Source organism: Molossus molossus, unplaced genomic scaffold (genome assembly GCF_014108415.1).
Source record: "Molossus molossus isolate mMolMol1 unplaced genomic scaffold, mMolMol1.p scaffold_m16_p_1, whole genome shotgun sequence".
Lineage (NCBI taxonomy): Eukaryota > Metazoa > Chordata > Mammalia > Chiroptera > Molossidae > Molossus > Molossus molossus.
Window position 1 is genome coordinate 192436516 of NW_023425344.1, and position 22603 is coordinate 192459118.

Here is a 22603-nt window from a genome sequence, read left to right on the forward strand (position 1 = left end):
ATACACATCTTCTTTGTCCATCTGTCTATCTTGCTATTGTAAATAATGTTGCAATGAATACAATGGTTCACATATCTTTTTGAAGTAGTGTTCTAGATTTCTCTGAATAAATATTCAGAAGTAAAATTTCTGGATTATATGGCAGTTCTATCTTTAATTTCTAGAGGAACTTCCATACTGTTTTCCCACCAACAGTGCATGAGGGTTCCCTTTTCTCCACAGTTTCTCCAAGACAGCACTTGTTTTGATTATTTTTGTTTGTTTTTAGGTAGAGACTTAATAGGTGTAGTTTAACAGGCATGTGGTGTTTATTAACCCCTTATTCTCCTGTGCTTTGGGCCAAAGAGGACAATGGACACCTACTCTAGAGAGCCCTGATCTAATTCACCAGGGCATAGGTAAGGTAGGACCACAAGAGCTCATTTCAAGGCAGCACATATCAGTGTGGGAACGTGGCAGATCCTGGGCTGTTCCTTGATCTTGTTAGAATGAGGACTCCATAAACCCCAAAAGAATAAACTTGTCATCCAAGAACACTGGGTGGAAAAGAGAGGTCTAGGAAAGGATCTTGATGGAGGCATATGATTTAGAGAAGAAGGAATTTTCTGTGGACATCAATTGGTATCAACAAAGACAGAGATTTAGGAACAGGCAGGCTGTGCGCAGGGCATGGACAGCCAGCCAGACTGGCTGGAACAGAAGGTCTAGTTTGAAAACAAGATGAAATTGCATTATAGGAGACCTATTAGATTTATGTCTCCATACAGTACTTTCACAGTGCTGAATGCGTAATAATTATAACACCTGAATACTCACTACAATTTATTTTTTGGTGCCTTAATTTTTTCAGCTGTTTATTGATAATCAACATTTCTGAATTATGGAACAACCATAAAGTTTTTTCTTAGAGAAGTATTTTTTTCTCTTTCAAAAAACAAAACTGAGTTTTTTATATACCTTAAGAGAACTCCAGAGATTGATTGATCATTTATTCATTCATGATACTAACGTTAGCGTGGTGTTTATCATGAACCAATCACTATTCTAGATGTTGGTGACAGAGTATTGAAAGCTTCAGCCCCTACTCCCAGGTAATTTACAGTCTGAGGGATTAAGTTATATCAGAGTGAATTACTGCAGTATTCCTAGCAATCAATTCTTTAGTTTCAAAGAATATGTGGCATGCCACGCAATGACTATGAGTAAAATAAACAGAGCAACAAACATATTCTGATGATCTATATGCTAGGAACTCTGCTAGGTACTACGGGAAATTTAGAGGGCTGTATAATAGGGTTTGTAACATCAAGGAAAAGGTAATTTCCTGGGGGAATAGGCATTAAACCAAATTATTTGCTATTCCAAGCTGGGCCTATAAGAGCATTACAGCACAGTGCTGTGGTTTAGAGGACAGAGAGAGCACATGCCTGGTGAGAATGGGCTGAGATGACGTAGGAGGAGGGTGGGCAGGATGTGGATAGTCATCAGCAAGCAGAGAAGAAAAGACAGACAAAAGGTGGTGTAATGGTTGCCTTATTTGCATTCATTTCTTTTATAGGCAGCTCATAAAAACTAGCTTTGACTTTGTCAGCAGAAAAATATATTCACATTTTGCTGATCACAGAGAGTACAAGACTTTCTCTGGTTATGACCTGTATGGTCTTTCACTGCGGGGTGGGAGGAGGCATGGTGAACAGTCCAGACATCTATCTCACTTCCCCCTTATCCTAACCTAAAGGAGTTTTGTCAGTACTGTTGAATTTCACAACAGGCAGAAGGAAATAAAATCAGCCAGGTGCCCCCCTGGCTGGTTTGGTGCAGAGGTTAGAGTGTCAGCCTGCGGTCCAGAGAGTCCCGGGTTCGGTTCCCACTAAGGGCATGTCCCTCAGTTGCGGTTTGTCCCCGGCCCCACCATCGAGTGGCAGCCACTCGATACGTCTCTCTCACATCGATGTTTCTCTCTCTTCCTTCTTCTCCCTCCCGCTCTATCTGAAGATAAATGCAAAAATGTCTTCGGGTAAGAATAAAAAAATAATAATCCAGGTGCAATCATACAGCTACCACCATTCATCTAAGGTCCTGTTCCCCTTCAAAACGGAGAAACAGACCAGAGAAAGATATGGGAGCATCTTTCCTTATGAGATGAGAACTGCCTGGTCTTTGCAGTTTTTTGCAGGGATTTCTCTGCCCAGGACCCCATCTGGGAAGGATGAGGGGACTGACTGGCACGTTGCTCTGCTTCACTCCTCCTGTGATCCCACAGCGGCTCGCCGCCCGGTCCTCTAGTCCTGCCTCCACACGAGCCCCCTTCTCGGCTGGTTCTGCCTGGCTTACACTCAACAGTCACCATTTTCTTCATCAATTAAAGCTATTGGGAAAACATTAGTTCCTTACTGGCCTCTAAGGACCAAGAAGGCATCCAGAGGAAGCAAAGCTCTAGGTGGTTTCCATGGAGCTTTGCAGCCTGGAGGAAGAGGAGATAACTTCATTTCTGAAATGCATTAATTACCATGATAGCTCCTTAACAAACTACCCAGAGTATAAACACAATTACTTCTAGTTTCCAATGAGAACAACAGATGAATTTCACTGGGCTAAGAGTGAGATGGAGTTAAAGGAAGGTAAGGGTAGAAAGAGAACCCTCCACACCCCCAGCCACGTTTATGGAAAGAAGACACAGGCATATCTTTTAAGTGAGTTACCTCCATTCTAATATCATGTAAGTAGAATATATGAATGCTTTTATTTTTAGATTATATTATCAACAGATTTTTTGTTTTTAAGTATTTTCTACCTTGAGTAAAATAGATATATAGAAATACATAAAACAAAGAGAAGGCCCATAAAAGTCAACAAATAGAACTTTGCCTGTTACCCCAGAAGTGTTTCCTTGTGTCCTATTCCAGTCACACCCTCACTGTCCTGTCAAATATAACCACTGTCCTGACTTTGATAGTAATCACTCCCTTGTACCACCTTATAGTTTTATTCCCAAGAGTTTCATCTTGCTCATTTTTTTTTAATTTTTTTATTTTGATTACTTTTTTATATTACAGATGTCCCTCCTTTTTTCCTCACTCCTGCCCTCCACACTGGCCCCTTTCTTGGCTGCTTCTGCCTGGCTTACACCTTCTTGCTCCCACCCCCCACCCCCTGCCTTCACCTCACTGGTTGTCTGTGTCCATTGGTTATGCATATATGCATATCAGTTCTTTGCTTTATCTCTTCCACCCCACCGCCACCCTTCTTCCCTCTGTGGCTTGTCAGACTGTTCCCTTCTTCCATGTCTCTGAATCTATTTTGTTCATCAACTTATTTTGTTCATTATATTCCACAAATAAGTGAGATCACGTGATATTTGTCTTTCTCTGACTGGCTTATTTCGCTTAGCATAATACTCTCCAGGTCCCTCCATGTTGTCTCAAAGGGTAAGAGATCTTTCTTTCTTACAGCTGCATAGTATTCCACTGTGTAAATGTACCACAGCTTTTCTAGCCACTCATTTACTGATGGGCACTTGGGCTGTTTCCAGATCTTAGCAATTATAAATAGCACTGCTATGAACATAGGGGTACATATATTCTTTCTTATTGGCATTTCAGGCTTCTTAGGATATATTCCTAGAAGTGGAATCACTGGTTCAAATGGCAGTTCCATTTTTAATTTGAGAAAACAACATATTGTTTTCCAGTTGCTGCACCAGTCTGCATTCCCACCAGCAGTATACTAGAGTCCCCTTTTCTCCACACGCTTGCCAGTACTTGTTTGAAGATTTGTTGATGGCAGCCATTCTGGCAGGTGTGAGGTGATACCTCATAGTTGGTTTAATTTGCATCTCTCTGATGATTAGAGATGTTGAGCATTTTTTCATGTCTATTGGCCACTTGTATGTCCTGTTTGGATAAGTGTCTATTCAGGTCCTCTGCCCATTTTTTCATTGGATTGCTTGTCTTCCTTTTGTTGAATTTCATGAGTACTCTATATATTTTGGAAATTAACCCCTTATCCAATGTATCATTGGCAAATACGTTCTCCCAAAGAGTGGGTTTTCTATTCATTTTAATGCTGGTTTCTTTTGCTGTGCAGAAGCTTTTAAGTTTGATGTCGTCCCATTTATTAAATTTTTTTCTTTGTTTCTCTTGCCCTAGGCGATATATCGGTAACAATTCTGCTACATGTGATGTCTGAAATTTTTAAAGTCTATTTATAAGTTTCTTCTCCATCTGTTTCTTTTCTTTATAATTTACTTTTTGAAGAACATGAGTTGCTTTATTATAGAATCTCCCACAGTCTGGATTTTTCTGATTGAGGGTACAGAGTGTGATTCAACATGTCCTTCTACGTTTCTGCAAATTGACTTCTTGGTCCAGAGGCTTGATTGGACTCGTGTTCCATCCCTTAGAAAAACAATAGGTAGTAATTGCATGGAGAGTTCACGGGGGCTAGGTTGCTCGTGCTGCTTCAGTCCTTATTCTTTTCCCTCTGCACTCCTCTATTCTTGATAGGACAGGGCCTCTAATTCCCAGCTGTTATCTCAAATTGGCCCTTGGTACCTTTCAGTTGGCTAGTTTGGGGTTCTCTGGGTCAAGTCTGTGAGATATCCCCATGGTTTCTTCCACGCAGACACCAATTACACAGAAGTCTTGTGGCTGTTGGTGGTGCCTCTTGCATTCTCATATTTAAGGGTTCATGATGCCACATTGGCACCTGTTTCATGGTAAATGATTTTCTTGGGTTTTTTATTTCACTAAGCCATTGCTCTGTGTGTCTATATGTAGATTTAAGAAGATCCAAAATTAGGCTGCCACTATCTCAGCAATCTTCGCAGAATTCTGTGTGATCTATTTTATCATATCCTATGAATTGTTGAAGGAACAGATTCTTGAATTTTTAATGAGAAAAGTATTTGATAGTCAGAAAAATCACTTTACTAGCAACTCTAGAAGACCATGCTTGTTCTATATATTGAGAGATGCTTGTCTAGTTGTTTATCATCCCATCATTAAATGGCTGCTTGAACCCTGCTTGCAGTATTGTGCTCATTCTTAGCTGTATATAGAAATCATTTCCATTGCTCATATTCCATTTCAGATCTATAACCATTTCCACCCCAAAATCCTTCATACATGAATGGTAAGGATACAGGGAACTTTTGTTTAAATAGACCTTGTTGAAAGCTTACTCCTAAGCATGGCTTTTCTCTTCCTGCCTTCCTGAATCCAACACTTCCAATGTCTTCATTACCAAAACCTAAGTATTCATTCCCACTTATTCATAGGGCCTTAGATCTTCTCTGTCCAAAGATGCCTGGTACCCATGTATCAAGACCTTTGATCTGCTTCTGATGCTCTAACTCGTATCCTGTTGATCTGAGATCTGGACCCCTGCCTGTCTCTGTAAAGTCAGCCGTTCTTCATCCTGCACTGGACCAGGTGGCCCCCATTGCCATCCCTGTCCTGGCACTGTATATACCATATTGTATATGCCATATTGTATATGATGGTGTGGCCTGATGTTTTCCAATAACATGATGTGAAATAACACCTTCATATGTCCTTTAAAAATCTCTTTAAGTATGAGTTTTAAAGAATGTTATAATTTCACATCATATAACATATTAACTATGTGTCTAACACTTCTAGGTTATGTTCAATTTAAAAAGAAAAACAACAACAAAAAGCTTGAAATTGCATTTATTCTTAAACCAGAAAAAGTCACTCCGGCAATGCCTCCACTTTTAGGTGCAGATTTTCTTGTAGAAACCTTATTCTGATTGGGGCAGTATGTTTTGGGGGATCACTGATATCTCTATCCTTAAAGGGTTCTGCTTCCCCTCCGATCCCCCAGTTTAACTCTCTATCCGGTCAGGGTAGACCCCTCTCTGATCTTTCTAAAGTCAGCAGCTCCTCCTAAGAGCACGTTATTTCTAGAGGGATGATATTTGCACTCGGCATCTTCCAGGGCTGGCACGGGGCAGCCCATGGCAGCAATGCCATGACATTGAACTGCTCACAGATACTGTTATTCTGAATGGCCATTGAAGACAAAGGTCGTTATAATAGATGACATGAGAAAAATCAAACAAAATGGAGTCCTCCTCATGCTTTAAAACATAAAAATAAAGAAGTAGACGCTAAAGCCTAATAAATCATCTGAACCCAGGCCTACCTTAAAACGGCTTCGTTTCCAGCTGGGGGTTAGGAACCACTGCCTGAGACACAGGCCCAGGACCTACTAGGTGGGGAGAGGCGATCAGTGGGAAAGAGACACAAGTAAACAGCAGCCCCAGGGAAGCTGCATCCAGAGCCTGTCAGCAAGGCGGTGTCCTCGGTCCTGGTCTGGACCAGGGGGCTGAGGGCCAAGAAGGGCCACTGTTAGGAAAAGGGCGCCTTTCCCGCTGCAGCGTGTGGTCACTGACATTGGTCTCTGAGGGTCAGCTCCGCACCGGGCCCCGAGGAAGCTTTTCCTGACACGGAGCAAGTCCACCCTGGGTCCGTGATACACTCCTGTGTGCTGCCCAAGCTCCCTGCCGGCCCTTTCACAGTACACAGCCCACTGATTGTGAGTGCCTGTCATTTCTCTGCTGCTTCTCTGCTGCTCCTGAGCCTGTGAGCTTCTACAAAGGTGTGCGTGCCCTGCCTGCGAGCTGCTGTGCCTGTACTGTAGCTCCTTCCTTGGCAGTACAGCCAAACACCTGCAGAACTTCAAAAAGAGAACAAATGCCCTGGCCGGTTTGCTCGGCGATTAGAGCATTGGCTTGGGTCCAGAGAGACCCAGGTTCGGTTCCCGCTCAGGGCACGTATCTCGGTTGCAGTTTGTCCCTGGCCCTGGTTGGGTCGTGTGGGTGGCAGCCACTCGATGTGTCCCTTTCACGTCAATGTTTCTCTCTCTCTCCCTCCCTACCTCCCCCTTTATCTGAACAAAAACATGGAAAAATGTCCTCGGGTGAGGATAAATTATATAAATAAATACATACATACATACATACATACATAACATAAAATAATAAAATAAAAAGAGTACAAATGCCAGAACTCCACCCCAGAGATTCCAATGTAATTGGCTCAGAAATAGCTCATATCTATATGTTTTTAAAAGTCCTCAGGTGTTTCTAATGTACAATCCAAAGGGTGGAAATCACTGACTTAAACGTGGTTTAAGTGGTTGATGGATGCCTGAAGGAATGAATGAATGGAGTGAGTGAATGAATGAACAAATGATGATTCAGTCAACTAGGATTCAGCTAGAACAGAGTAGGAACTGCTCAGACCTATATAACTCCATGGCTTCAGTGCTTTGTGAAAAGCAAAGTGGGAAGTTAAATATATTAATAACCAAATGAAGAAATTATGTTTATTTCATTTCTTTTTAAAGCCTATATAGTAACTCAATATCCACATATTCCAGATTTCAAGGTCTTATTCAGTACTTTGTAATGATCAATAAGCAAAATAGACTGAAAGAAAGAAAAGGACAAGAAAGAAGAAAAAAAACACAGAGGGTTTCTTGCCATAACTTTCCTATGTTCACTGTATCTGCGAGGAGGTGGAAGCGTATCTATTCTCTATTTCTCTTCTCACAAGTGTTATCCATTCTGTCTATAACAGTCCCTTCTGTCTTGTTATGTTGTCCTTGCTAAAGTACATTAGATTAGACCAGTTCTTGATTAAAATGTCAGAGCAATACATTATTTCCAAGGTCTGACACCTGTTCTGCAGAGGAGTTAATTTGGCAGGCCCGCCTCCTGCAGAGTGGCTGCCTCAGAGTGATGGTGAGAATTACCTTTTACTATTTCTACACCAGCCTCTAGTTCTGCCGGTTTCTGGACTGCAATAAAGTCTTTGGTATTAAATGCTCTCCACAAGGCCCTGACTCTGGGACCTACTGCTGATAACTGCAGTCATCTCTTGGATCTCTTTGCATTTGTTGTTCATAACATAGCCATTTGTTTAAATGGTTTTTATTGCTACTCCTTGAGAATATTCTGCTGGGAGAGTATTTTGACTGATTATTAAAGACAGTCAGTTCTCTGTTCTGCTGTCACCCAGGTATCTATTACCGGATCACCGTGGACACTGCCCCATCAACCCATCAGCACACGTTACCACATTTTCTCTCAATGTGTTCAGTTACTTGATCCCATACTGAATTCAGCAATTTATTTATGATATATCCTTGGTGGGGTAGATAACATCCTGGTCAAAATGACAGCCACAGTGTGTCTTCTCAAAGATAAGTGAAAGCATAGGGTTTTATATCCACGAACTCAACTCATTGTCTATGTTTTTTCTAGTCTAATCTTCTGCTTCCTTTTGTATATTTAAACATTTTAATTAACAAGCGGTAGGTGCTCACTAAAAATAAATCAGATAATATAAAAGTATATGATGGAAAAGCTAATACACTCAGCTGATTTCATCCCTGCTGTGTACTTTCAAGTGTATTCTCCCAGACCTTCAGTCATCCACACATAAAACTTACATTCTCCACTCTGTCCCCCAATTGGATAACATGCATACTCTTGGGCTATTCAATCTTTCATACACATCATTTCATATCTGATATTCAGATTTTCTTCACTTTTTTAATGTGGGTTTATAATATTTCATAATAACATGTATGATGATATACTCACTACTTTACTAATACATAAATAAGTTATAGCTCATTCTTTAACCATGATAAAAATGTCACCATTAACAACTTTAGTTTAAGTTTTTGTGCATTTGTGCAAGTATTTCTGTGTGACAGACTCATTGAAAAGAAATTCCTAGGTCAAAGAAGATGAAGAGTTTGATATTTTAATAAACAACAACAATATAAAAGACTGTCTCTGTGCCAGGTACTTTCAATAAGTCCCTTGCAGGTGATAACTTGTTTAATCTCTACAACACTTAAATGAGTTGGGTACTACTAGTATCCCTGTTTCACAAATGAGGGAATTGAAGCACAGAGAGACTAAGCAACTTGTCCAAGGTTGCTCAGCTACTATGTGGTGGAGCCTGAATTCAAATCCAGACACTATGGCTTAGAGATTGAGCTCTTACCTTCTATGTACACTGCCTCGTGATTATATTGCCATTCCAAAACTTCATTGCCGATGAACATTCATTATCCAAACAGCTTTGTCAGCTGTGGATACTGTTTTTAAATTTATCATTACAACTATTTTAATCTTGGTGTAACTTTGTGATGCAATAAAGTTTGATCAGTAGAAAGAAAACACAGTGATACATGATGAAGCAGAAAAGTGTTAAGTGCAAAAATGGGTGGTATGAATGAAAACACAGAAGTGGCTCCCAGTGACAGTGAACGATGGAGACTAGAGTGCCTGGGAAAGCCATGTAGAGATGGCAGAACGTGGGTGAGGGAGGTGTTGAATATATGGAAGGAAGGCTAGTGCAAAAGCAGGTTGTTGAATGCATGAGAGAGAAATTTGATTGTCTTTAATGGAGGCAGAATTTTTAAAGCCAAGAGTTACTCAGGGAATTTGAAATTTTCCCTCAAAGCAACAGGAGAAGAGTAAAAGGACAGAATCTGTATCTGGGGAAATTCAGTCCTGCTAAGTTATATAAAATATAATAAAAGTGAAAGCAAAGTGGCCTTTTGGAATGTAACAGATATCCACATATCCACCTAAGGTCCTAAACTAAAAGAGTAGGATGCTGAAGTAGAGAGTGAAACAAATTAAAGAATAATGAACAAGATTTAGTCATTGGTTGGGATCAACAGATAAAGCAGAGGAAAAGTTCCATAGGGTTTTCAACTATTTGAGTTTGGATAGCAGAAGAATGGTGTGAATGGGGTTGGAAATGGGAAAGTTGGAAACTGTAGGATGTCTAAGAACACCAAAAGTTAATTTTTGGACTTGATGTGGTTAAGCTAAGACAAAAATAATAAGCAAGAATATCTGTTAGACAATTAGAAATGGGGGTCATTTAAAAGACCAGGGTAACGACTAGAAATACAGATTTAAAAATTAATAGAATTGCCCTGGCTGGTTTAGATTAGAGCATCGGCCTGCGGTTCAGAGAGACCCAGGTTTGGTTTCACTAAGGGCACGTGCTACGGTTGTAATTTGTCCCCAGCCCTAGTTGGTCATGCAGGTGGCAGCCACTCAATGTGTCCCTTTCACATCAATGTTTCTATTTCTCTCTCTCTCTCTCTCTCCCTCCCATCTGAACAAAAAATGGAAGAATGTCCTCGGGTGAGGATAAAAAAAAATTAATAGAATTGAGATGAGAGTTGACACTCTAAAACCAAGGAAAGGAGTAATGAGGAGAGATCCAGGGGCTAATATTGGGGAATGCCACATATCAAAAAGCTGAAAGAAAAGAAGAGGCTACAAAGAAGATGGAAAAAGAGTAAGTCAGAGAAGTAAGCAGTGAACCAAGAAAGTAGACAGTGAAAAAAACCAAGGGGGAAAAGAATGCAAGAAAGTAGCCAACCATGTCAAGGCCACTCCAACTGGAAATATATATTTGGTTAGAAAAAGAGATCTTTGGAGTCTCTCAAAATGTCCAGTAGAATTATGCTGCAAGATAAATTGACAGAAAACTAAATGAGAAATAAATGAGCAAATATGGACAATACATTAAAGAATTTCTATGATTAAATATGAGAAATAAAATAACATCTAAAGTATCAGAAGGTCAATGCGAAGGCTGGTTGAATTGTTTAAATATTTCTGAATTAATCTCTGGAGAAACTTGTAGGAATCTCAAAATATTCTATTTATAATCTCTATTTATTAAAATCTTCTGCAAAAATAAAAGGATATATTGTTTCCAACTCCTAGAATCTGAAATCTAAAATTCTTATTTAGTAAATTTTGTATCTTGGCCAATATTAATTCAAAATCTCTTGATACAAGTTTTAAAACCTTGGTTTAACTAGGTTTATTAGTTTTTATTATAAAGGTAAAACACATACATATTGGAAAACAATAGAAAATATAGAACAGTATAAAAAAGATTAGAGAAATTAAACTTGATATTCATCTTATATTTGTTTTAAATACTTCTGATGTCAAAGCAAGATCTTATACATAAATGCCTGGCACACATAAGTTGTTACAAGCCTACAACCTGGGCATGTGTCCTGACCAGGAATCAAACTGGCAACCTCCTGGTGCATGGGTCTACAATTAACCACTGAGAAACACCGGCTGGGCTATAATTATTATTATTATTATCATTATCATCATAATCGTCATCATCATTTTCATTGTTGGATTCTACATATAATTGAAATCATATGGTATTTGTTTTTCTCTGTCTGACTTATTTCACTTAGCATGTACCCTCAAGGTCCATCCATGTTGCAAATGGCGAAATTTCATTCTTTTTTTATGGATGAGTGGTTATCCATTGGGTATAAATATCTATTCATTCATTAATGAGCATTTAGATTGTTTTAATATCTTGGCTATTATAAATAATGCAATGACCCTAGGGGTGTATATATCTTTTTGAATTAGTGTTTTTGTTTTCTTCAAATCAATACCCACAAGTGAAGTAGCTGGATCATATGCTAATTCTGTTCTTAATTTTTTGAGGAACCTCTGAAACTATTTTCCATTGTAACTGCACCAATTTACATTCCAACAAATAGTGCACAAAGATTCCCTTTGCTCCACATCTTGCCCAGAACTTGTAATGGCTTGTCATTTTGATAAAACTCATTCTGACAGGTATGAGATGATATCTCATTGTGGTTTTGATTTGAATTTCCTTCATCATTAGTGATGAGCATTTTCTTATATGCCTGTTGACCATCTGATGTCTTCTTTGGGAAAATGACTTTTCAGATCCTCTGCCCATTTTTTAATCAAATTGGATTTGTTTTGTTTTTCTTTGTTATTGAGTTATATATGAATTTTTTTATTGTGTATCATTTTTTAAAATGTTTTTATGTATTTTTTTAGAGAGAGAGGAAGGAAGAGAGAGAGACAGAAACATCTATGTGAGAGAAAAATATCAATTGGTTGCTTCCTGCATGCACTGCTTATCCCCATCAGGGATAGAACCCACAACCTGAGTGTATACCCTGACCAGGAATTAAACCTGCAATCTTTCCGTACACAGGAGGACGCTCAACCGAGCCACACCAGCCAGCGCTATATGAGTTCTTTATATATTTTAAATATTAACTCATTAGATATATGATTTGCCAATATGTTCTCCCATTCAGCAGACTGCCTTGTTATTCTGTTGATGGTTTCCTTTGCTGTGAAGAAGCTTTTAGTTTGGCATAGCCCCAATTGTGTATCTTTGCTTTTGTTGCCATTGTCACCGGGTCAGATTCAAAATCATATTGCCAAGAATGATGTCGAGCTTGCCACCTATGTTTTCTTCTAGGATTTTTATGGTTCTGGTCTTACATTTAAGTCATTAATCCACTTTGAGTTATTTTTTGTGTATGATATAGAATAGTGATCCAATTAAATTCTCTTCCATATGGCTGTTCAGTTTTTCCAACACCATTTATTGAAGAGTCTTTCCTTTTCCATTATACACTCTTGCATCCTTTGTTATAAATTAATTGAATAATCTGTATACATGGGTTTATTTCTGTCTGTCTATTTTATTCTATTGGGATGTGTGTGTGTGCTTTGCCAATATTTTACTGTTTTGATTACTATAGCTTTGTAATATAGTTTGAAAGAGGGAGAGTGATGTCTTCAGCTTTTTTTTCTTCTTTTTCAAGATGTCTTGGCTATTCAGGATGTTTGTAGTTCTATATAAATTTTAGGTTTTTTGGGTTTTTTTTGGTACGTGCCCTTAGCGGGAACCAAACCCGGGTCTCTCTGGACTGCAGGCCAATGCTCTAACCGCTGAGCCAAACCGGCCAGGGCAGGACTCATTCTTTTTTAAGAGAGATTTTTTTATTATTATTATTGTGTATTGGTTTCAGGTGCACAGCTTAGTGGTTTGACAATCATATGCTTTACATAGTGTTCCCCTCAGTAGTTCCAGTACCCCAAACGGCACCATACATAGTAATCACACTGTTATTGACTATATTTCCTGTGCTTTATTTACTTTCTCATTACTACTTTGTAACTATTAACTTGTGCTTTTTAATTCCTTACGTGGCTTTTTTTATGCTGAGGCATGTTCTGTCCATCTAGACTTTGTTTAGAGTTTTTATCATAAATGGATGTTGAATTTTGGCAAATGTCATCTCTATATCTATTAAGATGATCATATGATTTTTATCCTTCAATTTGTTAGTGTGGTGTATTGCATTCCTTGATTTGTGAATGTTTGACCATCTTGCATCCTATAACCATTCTTATATCCCTAGAAAAAAATCCCACTTAATCATGTATATTAACCTCTTAATGTATTGTTGAATTTGTTTTGTTTATATTTTGTTGAATATTTTTTCATCTATGTCTATTAGGGATATTTGTCTGTAAAATTCTTTTTTTTTTTGTCTTTGTCTTTGTCTGGTTCTCATGTCAGTATAATGCTGGCCTCGTAAAATAAGTTTAGAGCATTGCCTCCTTCTTGATTTTTTGAAAGCGTTTGAGCAGTATATGTTTTAAGTCTCCTTTAAATGTCTGGTGGAATTTACCAGTGAAGCCATTTGGTCCTGGACTTTTATCAGGGAGGGCTGGGTAGAAGGGTTGATTGCTGATCCAATCTACCTACTAGTAATTGCTCTCTTCAGATTTTATTTTTCTTCATGATTCAGTCTGGAAGACAGCATGTTTCTAGAAAGTTGTCCATTTCCTCTAGGTTGTTCAATTTGTTGGCATATAATTGTTCATCATAGTCTCTTATGATCCTTTGTATTTCTTTGGTATCAGTTATTATTGCTCTTTCATTTCTGATTTTACTTATTGGAGCCCCCACACCCCCCACACACATTTTTTTCTTTTGGTTCCCATTTGTATGAAACATTTTTACATCCCTTCAGTTTCAGTCTGTGAGTGCCCTTATGTCTGAGATGAGTCTCTTATAAACAGCATATAGATGAGTTTGCGTTTTTTATCCATTTAGCCACTCTGTGTTTTTTATTGGATAATTCAGTTCATTTACATTTAAAGTAATTGTTGATAGATATGTACTTAGGGCCGTTCTGATAATTGTTTTCTGGGTGTTTTGTAGTTTCTCTGTGTTCCTTCTTTTTCTTGCTTTCTTTCCTTGTGGTTTGATAACTTTCTGTAATGTTACACATAGTTTTATTTCTCATTAATATATGTGTAAAATATTCTATTTTACGGTGATAGCAGGTTATGTTAAAAGTATTCTAAAACTCTGCACTTTTACTTCCCCAGCCCACACTACATTTTTGATGTCACATTTTACATCTTTTTATTTTGCGTATCCCTTAACTAGTTATTGTAGGTAGAGTTATTTCCACTACTTTCGTCTTTCACCTCTGATTGCAGCCACTTGGAGCCCAGCAGGCACTGATGTCACCTGGGACCAGCTGCCAGCCCAGCGCAGCTCTCATCAGGAAGGCCAGGTGGCTGGTGACACCCTCTTGTTCCTGTTGCTCCCTTTGTTCGGAGGCTCCTGGCAATGCACAGTGGTCTGGCAGGTGGACCAGAGCCCCCAAATAGAGCACCTGCCTGCCCACCGAAGGGGAGGGTGACATGATGGCGGTCACCAGCTCCTCTGGCCCTGGGGCGTTGTTTGCATAGCTCCCTGAGGGCTCCCCTGGCTTCCCAGCCTTCTCTAGTCCATCTCTTGTTTGCTATCAGAAGCTGTTCATTCAGTGCTCAGTTATCTCATAGGAATGATTGCTACCTACATACATGTATATTTGATTTTACTCATGGGAGGGGGCAAGTTCAGCATCTTCCTTGTCTCCAGCACCTTGGCCCTCCTGTTCTCTTAGCTGAAGTTCTCACTGGGTTCACCTAGTCTCCTGAGTTTGGTGAGCATCTTTAAGACTGTTACTTTAAACCTGGGAGGGGGGGCAGTACATTACTTATCTTTGCTTCAGTATCTTTTTTTTGGGGGGGGGGACATATTTCTTTTGTCCTTTATTTTACTTGATTTCTCGGATTGTTTCTATCTATTAGCTGTTTCTTCCAGTTTGAAGAAGTGGCCCTGTATAGGAGATAAAAGTAATGCTTAATTTTACCCTAGTTCTTTTTTTTATAATTTATCTTTATTGTTGAAAGTATCATAGATGCCCCCCTTTTCCCCCATTGACCCCCCAGTTCTTGGTTGTCTCTTGAGCAGTCAATTTCAAAGTCACGGGGCCTAGAAATGCAATCCGCCTGGTCAGCGGAGCCTGCCCCTGGCGGGGTGTCTGTGTGTGGGCTGTGCCATCAGGGTGGGTAGGGCCGGGCCACGCCCACTGCCGCATGTCAGGGTGGAGCTGCTGGTCTGCAGCCTCAGGAGGGGCTGTTTGTGGGAGCAAAGCATGGGAATGGGGCTGCTTGCTCGTCCCCATTAGCAGGTTAGAGGAAGAATGCAAACACAGCACCCACCAGTGCTGGCGCTAAAAATGTAGAAGGAGAAGGTAGAAATGGTTCCCGCCAACACCTACATCCATGGAAAGAGTCTCAAACAACGTTTGCCCCTCTGGAAGAAGCTTTAAGATTAGCAAAAAAAATATTTTTCACATCTGACCTAAGCTCTTTCAAACTGATGCTTTTGTGCTGAGCCCCAGGGTGAGTCAGTCAGTGTGCAATCCCTGGCACAGCAGGGTCTCTGTCCCCTACAGCCCTGGGTTTCTCTGGGATGTAGGCTCGCTTGGCCTGTTGGTCTTCAGAGTCAGACGTCTGGCGAATGTGTCTTTCTGGTGCAGTTCCCAAGGGTCCGGGTGCCTGATGTAGGAGACACCTTACTCCTCAGGAAGAAGGAAGTTCTGTTGTTTCTTTGTTTTTCTGTTTGGTGGATTGCGGCCGGGGGGCGGGGGGGGGTGGTGATTGGATCCCTCCCCATTGTGGGGTACTGTCCCAGGGGCAGTGTGTTTGGTGCGAATGTCTCTGCCTCTCCTGCCCATCTCAATGTGGCCCTTTTATCCTCATTGTGTGTGAACTGAACAGATGAGCAATCACCAACAGACTTGGAAAGCAGTGATGTGATTGGTAACTGGTGATACCTATCTGTTATTTACACAGTGACTTGTGGACTAAAACACTAGCAGTAAAGTTTTTATTTTATGCAATGATACACTTTTAATGTTCCATGATAATTGAAATGTGAATGTCTGGTTGGGAGACAGGCATTATTAAACTAAACGGTGAGAACTGGTATCCAGGCATATCAACACCATGCAAAGTGAGGACTGCTTACATAGTTAATCAACAAAGAATTGGTCACTTAATACATACCAAAAGAATATTACAAGTTTATTATATGAATTAGAATAAGAAGTATGATTTATTCATATAAATAGAGGTGTCCTGCGATTATGGAATATAGTTAGGGAGAAAAAGTATGCATAATTAACTGCAAAATCAGGCATACCATGGTACTAGGGAGTGGTACAGACTCCAGGCCATGAACACACAAACCTAGTGTTCTCAAGTGACAATTATGAATAGCATGGCTATTAGGCAGTAATTGCAATAATGATAAATGTTCTTACACCAGTTGTTTCTACTCTATTGCTATCCTAATTCCACATGTTTAGGGTGTGCCACATTAAGCAGGCAGCTCTCAAGACTAGTTTGACTTGATTGAGCAGTAAATTTCACATTTTGTGTTGGAAAAGGAAATGTGCATTTGAGCGTCTAGTGAACATTTCCACCCAGGAGGTTTCACAGAGGTGTTCAGGCATTGCTGAGTGCGTACATGCGATTTTTAATGTTCTTCCCTTCCCAGTACAACTGTCCATATTTTTTTTCAGAAAACACACAGAAGGTATAAGTGGAAAACTACAGAAAAGCAATTTGTGAAAGGGGAAAACTTACACCTGTGCATTTAAAGAGCACCTTTTAAAAAGTGTTAGGCACATTACTTTAGCTGTTAGTTGTTTTAAAACAGCATAAGGTTTCCCCTCCATAACTAAGGGCACCAAGCAGAGACTTACATATTTTATTTTGTTTTTTGTTAATCCTCACCCAAGGATATTTCTTTTTCATTGATTTTTAGAAAGAGGGGAAAGGATGGAGAAAGAGGAAGAGAGGGAGAGATAGAAACATCTATGTGAACGAGAGACATTCATCAGTTGCCTCCCACACTACCCTGACCAGGGCTAGGTATCAAACTTGCAACCCAGGTATGTGCCCTTGACTAGGCCTTGAACAATTCAACTTGGGCTGATGATCTAACCACCGAATCATGCCAGCCAGGGCTTTCTTAATTAGAATTTTATATTTTCTACCATAGAAGTCTCTCAAATTCTATAACAGCACAACTGAAGACTTTAAATTACCTTGGCGATTAGTAACTCAGGTGAAGAAATAACACCTGGTGAGTGCTTTGATGAAAGGCTTTTGCTCATGTAAAAATATATCAGGAACGGGCCCGAACATCATTTTTTTATGTTTACGCTAGCAGAAACCAACCATTGCTACAGTACTGCTTGGAGTGATACATTAAGATCACCCTAAACGTTTTAACCACAAACCCAGACTCTGAGCAGACGCTAAACCTTAGTATAATATCAGAGGCGACTGTGCAACCTGGGAGCATTTTCAGGATGCTGAGAGGCCTTTTCTCATTAACTGTGATTTCAGAAATAATAAAACAAGAGACTTTTATTAATCAATAAAAGTCATTTTACCAGAATCTTGGTTAAGGAAAGTTTTTAAATAGAGGGGAGCAGTTTTTCTCATTAAATATTTGAAGGCTCTAAAAATCTGCCATCACTATTCTACTGGACCCAAAAAGTCGTGGGGTAGAAAGTAGAAATTCTGAATTTGTTCGGAAGAACTCTAGTCATTCCGGAGTTGTCTGCTTTCTGTCATTGATCCAGATAAATAATATCCATGGGTTTTTAAATAATTTTTATATGTGAGCTTTAGGCATGAATGTTCAAAGGACTTAATAACTTTGAAACATTCTGTTATTAAGAATTGAATTATTATAATAAATGTGATCCATTTGCTAGACAGCTATTATATATGCTTTATAACAGCTGTTATATACGAAGGTGGAAAATATTCTACATTTTAAAAAATTATCTATTTTTATTCTCATCACAATGCTGCCAGGTAGACGCTATAAAAATAAGGAAATGAGCGTTTGTGGAGTTTTAATTGTCTCTTAATAAGTGACTGAGTCCATTTTCATAATCAGAGCAGTCAATTCCATTGCCCAGAGTTTTTGTACTGTTATAGTACTGAGGAAATCAAGAATATAACTGCAAATTATTTATAAAAATTTTTTAAATGAAAGTATTTTATGGTAGAGGTATTTGGACAGGGCTTCATAGGCTAAGGGACAAAGGATTTTCCAAACCTGTGGTCTGTCTTAATGAAAACATGAGTAGGTTTTGAAGAATCAGGCTCAAGGTGACAGCATGGACCAGCAGTGCAAATGAAGTAGGTCATTACAAGCATCTTAGTGAAGGCCTGGATTGTAGGACCTGATTCATGGTATAATAAGATGAAAATATCAGGCTTTCCAGAAAAGAATGGAGTGATGTGAGTGATCCATCTTTTACACAAATGAATTGTTATCTAAAAATAAATCTGACTACCCCACTCTTGGCCAAACCTTGAGACTTCTCAGCAGCTCTAGGATAATGTCTAAAGATTTGTAAATGGTATTCCAGGTACCACCATGTTCTCTGTTTCCTCTCGTGTTCCCTCGTCTCCGCTCCATCCACACTCCACTGCTTGCAGTCAGGACACACCATTCTGCTTCATGCATCTACGCATGTGCTCAGGCTATTTCTTCTGCTTCCTTTGTTCAAAAGATTGAATTCTAACTCGATTTCAAGAGCCTCCTTAGTTAGAACTTTATATTCCTCCTTTCTAAAACCTATAATGATAGAAGTTGCTAAGGAGTGAATGTCTGTATTTTAAACCCTGTCCTTCCCCGAAAAAGATTGGCTCATTGTTCCACAAACGTACGCGTATTGGGGAAATACTGGACATAGTTCTATTCAAGTCATGAGCAAATCAAAGATGTCAACTCTATTAACAAAGGTCCCAGAAGAAATCAAATGGCACACCCAAATTAAGATGGTTGGATAAATATTTAATAAAGAAACATATACAAAGGTATGGGCAGAATATGAAAAAGACAGAGGAACAATAAACTAGCCTCCCTTAAACAGCAGTAACGGGAAGAAGAAGCACTAGAACCAGGAAAGGAGCTGTCACCTAGCAAGGAATCCACTGGCTGCTGCACTGATACCACAGTCCAGGCCCAGGCCTTATTCGTGACTTGCACTATTAGAAAGTTATTCCAGATTTTAAGATCTTGTCCTGTTCACATTAAGTCTTGAATCGCTTACTGGATTCAGAGCTCCCTTCTCTCTCTGCAAGCAGGCAAGACTGGTTGCTCCAGCAGTAGGTGGAGGAGAAGCAAGGAACGGGCTTCTCTCGTGCGAACCTTTCTTCTGATGGCAGTGTCCCTGGAGTTGAGAAGGAAGAAAAGAGAAGGAAAAGACAAATGACTCTACTCAAACGTCAGTGGCGACATTAGTGGTCATGGAGTCGTGTTAGGGCTCTTCCAGTTCATTGCCTTTGGGGAGGTAGAAGCTTGTGAAGCTGGTGGTATGAGATTCGTTTCCAAACAGCAACTTGGAGCCCTGATGGACTCTTCCAAGGCTCGGCGCTAGGCTGCTGTCCCTGCGCATGTCAGCTGGCCCTGGCATGCTACCTGCCTTCGAGGTGCCCACCTCTTTGCCCCATCTGTGACCATTCCTGACAAGGCTACAGTCCTCGATCACATCTTCCCTCTCTTGTGCCCAACTCTGGCACTTCAAGCCCATTCAGGAACCGTCTCCCATACCTCTCAGAAACCACTACATGTAAGGAGGTGGCCCCTGGCACACTCTGTGGCGAATTGTCCCCCACTTGGCCATGCTTAGGTCACATGGTCTGCTACGTAGGCAGTCAATTCAAAAGTGAATTGACGCTTGCTGGCACTTCCAGAGTTTGGAAGTATTTCTTTTGGAGATTTCTTTTCTTCACCTCAGGAAAAGGGAATATTTCCCCCTCTTCCTTTCCCCAGGAGCAAAGAATAGCCCCTTTACTGGTGCCCAAAGTGATCAGTTTCTATCTTTCAATTCTTTTATTAGCCAATGGCTGGGGTGGAGGGAGAGGGGTTCGTGTGGTGAACTGGCTCTTCCCAGTGAGCCCTACTGAGAGGTCCGGGCCCAATTCAGTGATTCTCTGAGTTAGAAATCAGAAGTCTCCTAGGACCTTCTATTTTCAGATTTAGTTATTAGCCACTTATTTTAGAAAAGCACAATTCTTGCTAATCTCATATGTTGCATATAAAAGTGTACGCTGTTAAAATTTCTGGGGCAAAATTTAAATTCCAAATTGACAAATTTTACTTCTAGAAATTATACTATAGATAAACTGATAATATAAAAATAATTATTTATTATAGTTTGTTTATAATAATGGTGGATTGGAAACAACCGAAATATGGTTAAATTATGATATATTCATATAATGGAATTTATTTATTTAAAATGCTTTAAATAGTTTACTGTTTTAATTATTTGTAAACAGCTCAGTAATTTATTTTTAAGAAAATACTCATTGAATATTTACTTTGTAGTTCGTGTTGTGATATTCCAGGCTATATTAAAGAGTAAGAGATAGCTACATATACCTTTTTGATCTTCATAATATATATTTTAGGTGAAAAGGTTGGTGTTATTATCCCTGTTTTACAAATGAGAAAATTGAGATGTGAAAATACAGTGATTTCTTATCACAGAACCAGCAGTGGCATAACTGTGATTTGAATTTAAGTTAACTGAACCCAAATCACAGGCACTTTCCAATACAACTGCTCAACACTTGGCTAACTTTGACCGGGGCAGAACTGATGACGTTTCATACCATCAACAGACCTTATAAATATATCATAGAACTGAGAGCACTAGATTGCAGCTACGTGTTGGTCTCTCCTCACATACTGTGGGCTTCATGAGGGCGGGTGCTCTGGTATAGCACACTGTACCTGAGCCCTTAACAAAAGAATGGCAGGCAACGATGCATCTTTGTATATAAGCAGTGAACAGAGCTTTATTTAGTGCCTAGAAAGGCAATTGTGTGTTCTTTTAACAATAATAGCACCACATCTGAGGATCATATGAAATTTTAACTCACTGGGCAAAATATGATCATATCTAAATATCAAACTTGTACAGCAAATTTAACATAGTGAACATTTATCAATATCTATTATGTGCTATCAACAACAACAACAAAAACATTCATTTCCAGGAAGAAACCCTTTAAAGTCCCTTATGCAGAGAATGTTAATGTCCATTATTAAGTAGCCTGGAAGTTCAGGCCAATAAACTTCTGCTTACCTGCAGGTCGCTCCTCCAAAGATTCAGTGGGTCAGATATCTGTTCATGTGGACGTCACCACCACCCCAGGAACTGGAGAGCATAAAGTCACTGTCAAAGGTATTATTTTGGATCCAGATAGATCACAACAGCTCATTAGACTTTAATTTCTGCAAAATTAATATTAAAATGTAATGTGAAATGACTTTAGGGTCTGTTTAAATTTCTCCCTGAACCAGAACTTTTAATTAACTTATATAATTTGAATTATCTGAATGACTTAAAGCCATCAGTAATTGCATTTAAAAACTATATACTTTGAGTATTTTCCCCGTGGTAAGTGCTATGGTTGGTGCTGTGACTTGTTACCAACCAAATTTTAGATGTTAAGTCAGTATGCCCTTAATAGTCATCTAATCTACCTAATTCTTTTTCTATGTGATTTTCAAAACTGGTTTGACTAGTGTTAAAATGATTGCTTTAATCTATTGGTATTATATTATAAAAACACCATCTGAATGCAGGGGTCATTTCAAATATGAAATTTAGTGGTTAATATTTTGCTCATTAGAACCCTATTCTAAATAACATCAACTTTAATCAAAGCCATGGCATTCTAATATATTTTAAAACTGTATTACCTAATTTATCTTTATATTATATAAATAACACCGCTCTAGTCCGTAATAGATTATGGAGATAGGCACACAGATGAATGAGCAGGCCTACACAGGCCAGTATCCTGAAATAGTTCCTCACTGTGTAGCAAATGCCCAAAGTTTTGTGAAACTTTTGCATTAGCAATTTTAGTTATAAGACATTTCCTTAAGGATACCATCATTAAAAAGTGACCTAAGTGTACATATGAGAAGCTACATTTAAGAATGATGTTGCCCAAGGAAATTAGAAAGCAACTGTGCTTAACAATAGGTGATTGGTTACATATAGGTTGGAACAGTCATATACTGGAATATTTGCAGTTGGAAAATATATGGTAAATTAGAAAGATATTCATGATGAATTTAAAAAACATAGCTACTTTATAAGACGGCAATAGAGGATGATTCCATTCTATTTATAAAGTAATTAAATATTGAAAGCATATGCAGCAAAATATAAAGTTATTTCCACTGAAAATTTTATAGATTTTGAATCTATTTTTTATATATTTCCTAAATATTTAATGATAAACATAATCACA

At 39.1% G+C, this 22603-nt stretch overlaps 1 protein-coding gene across 2 annotated transcripts in view; it reads left to right on the forward strand.

The window, feature by feature from the left end:
* UNC13C (unc-13 homolog C) overlaps positions 1 to 22603 on the forward strand; it is a 561286-nt gene that overhangs the window by 533699 nt on the left and 4984 nt on the right. For both annotated transcript variants that reach the window (XM_036264009.1, XM_036264019.1), the window contains one exon: positions 21430 to 21522. In XM_036264009.1, coding sequence (XP_036119902.1) covers positions 21430 to 21522 — 93 coding nt within the window. The remainder of the gene's footprint in view (positions 1 to 21429; positions 21523 to 22603) is intronic.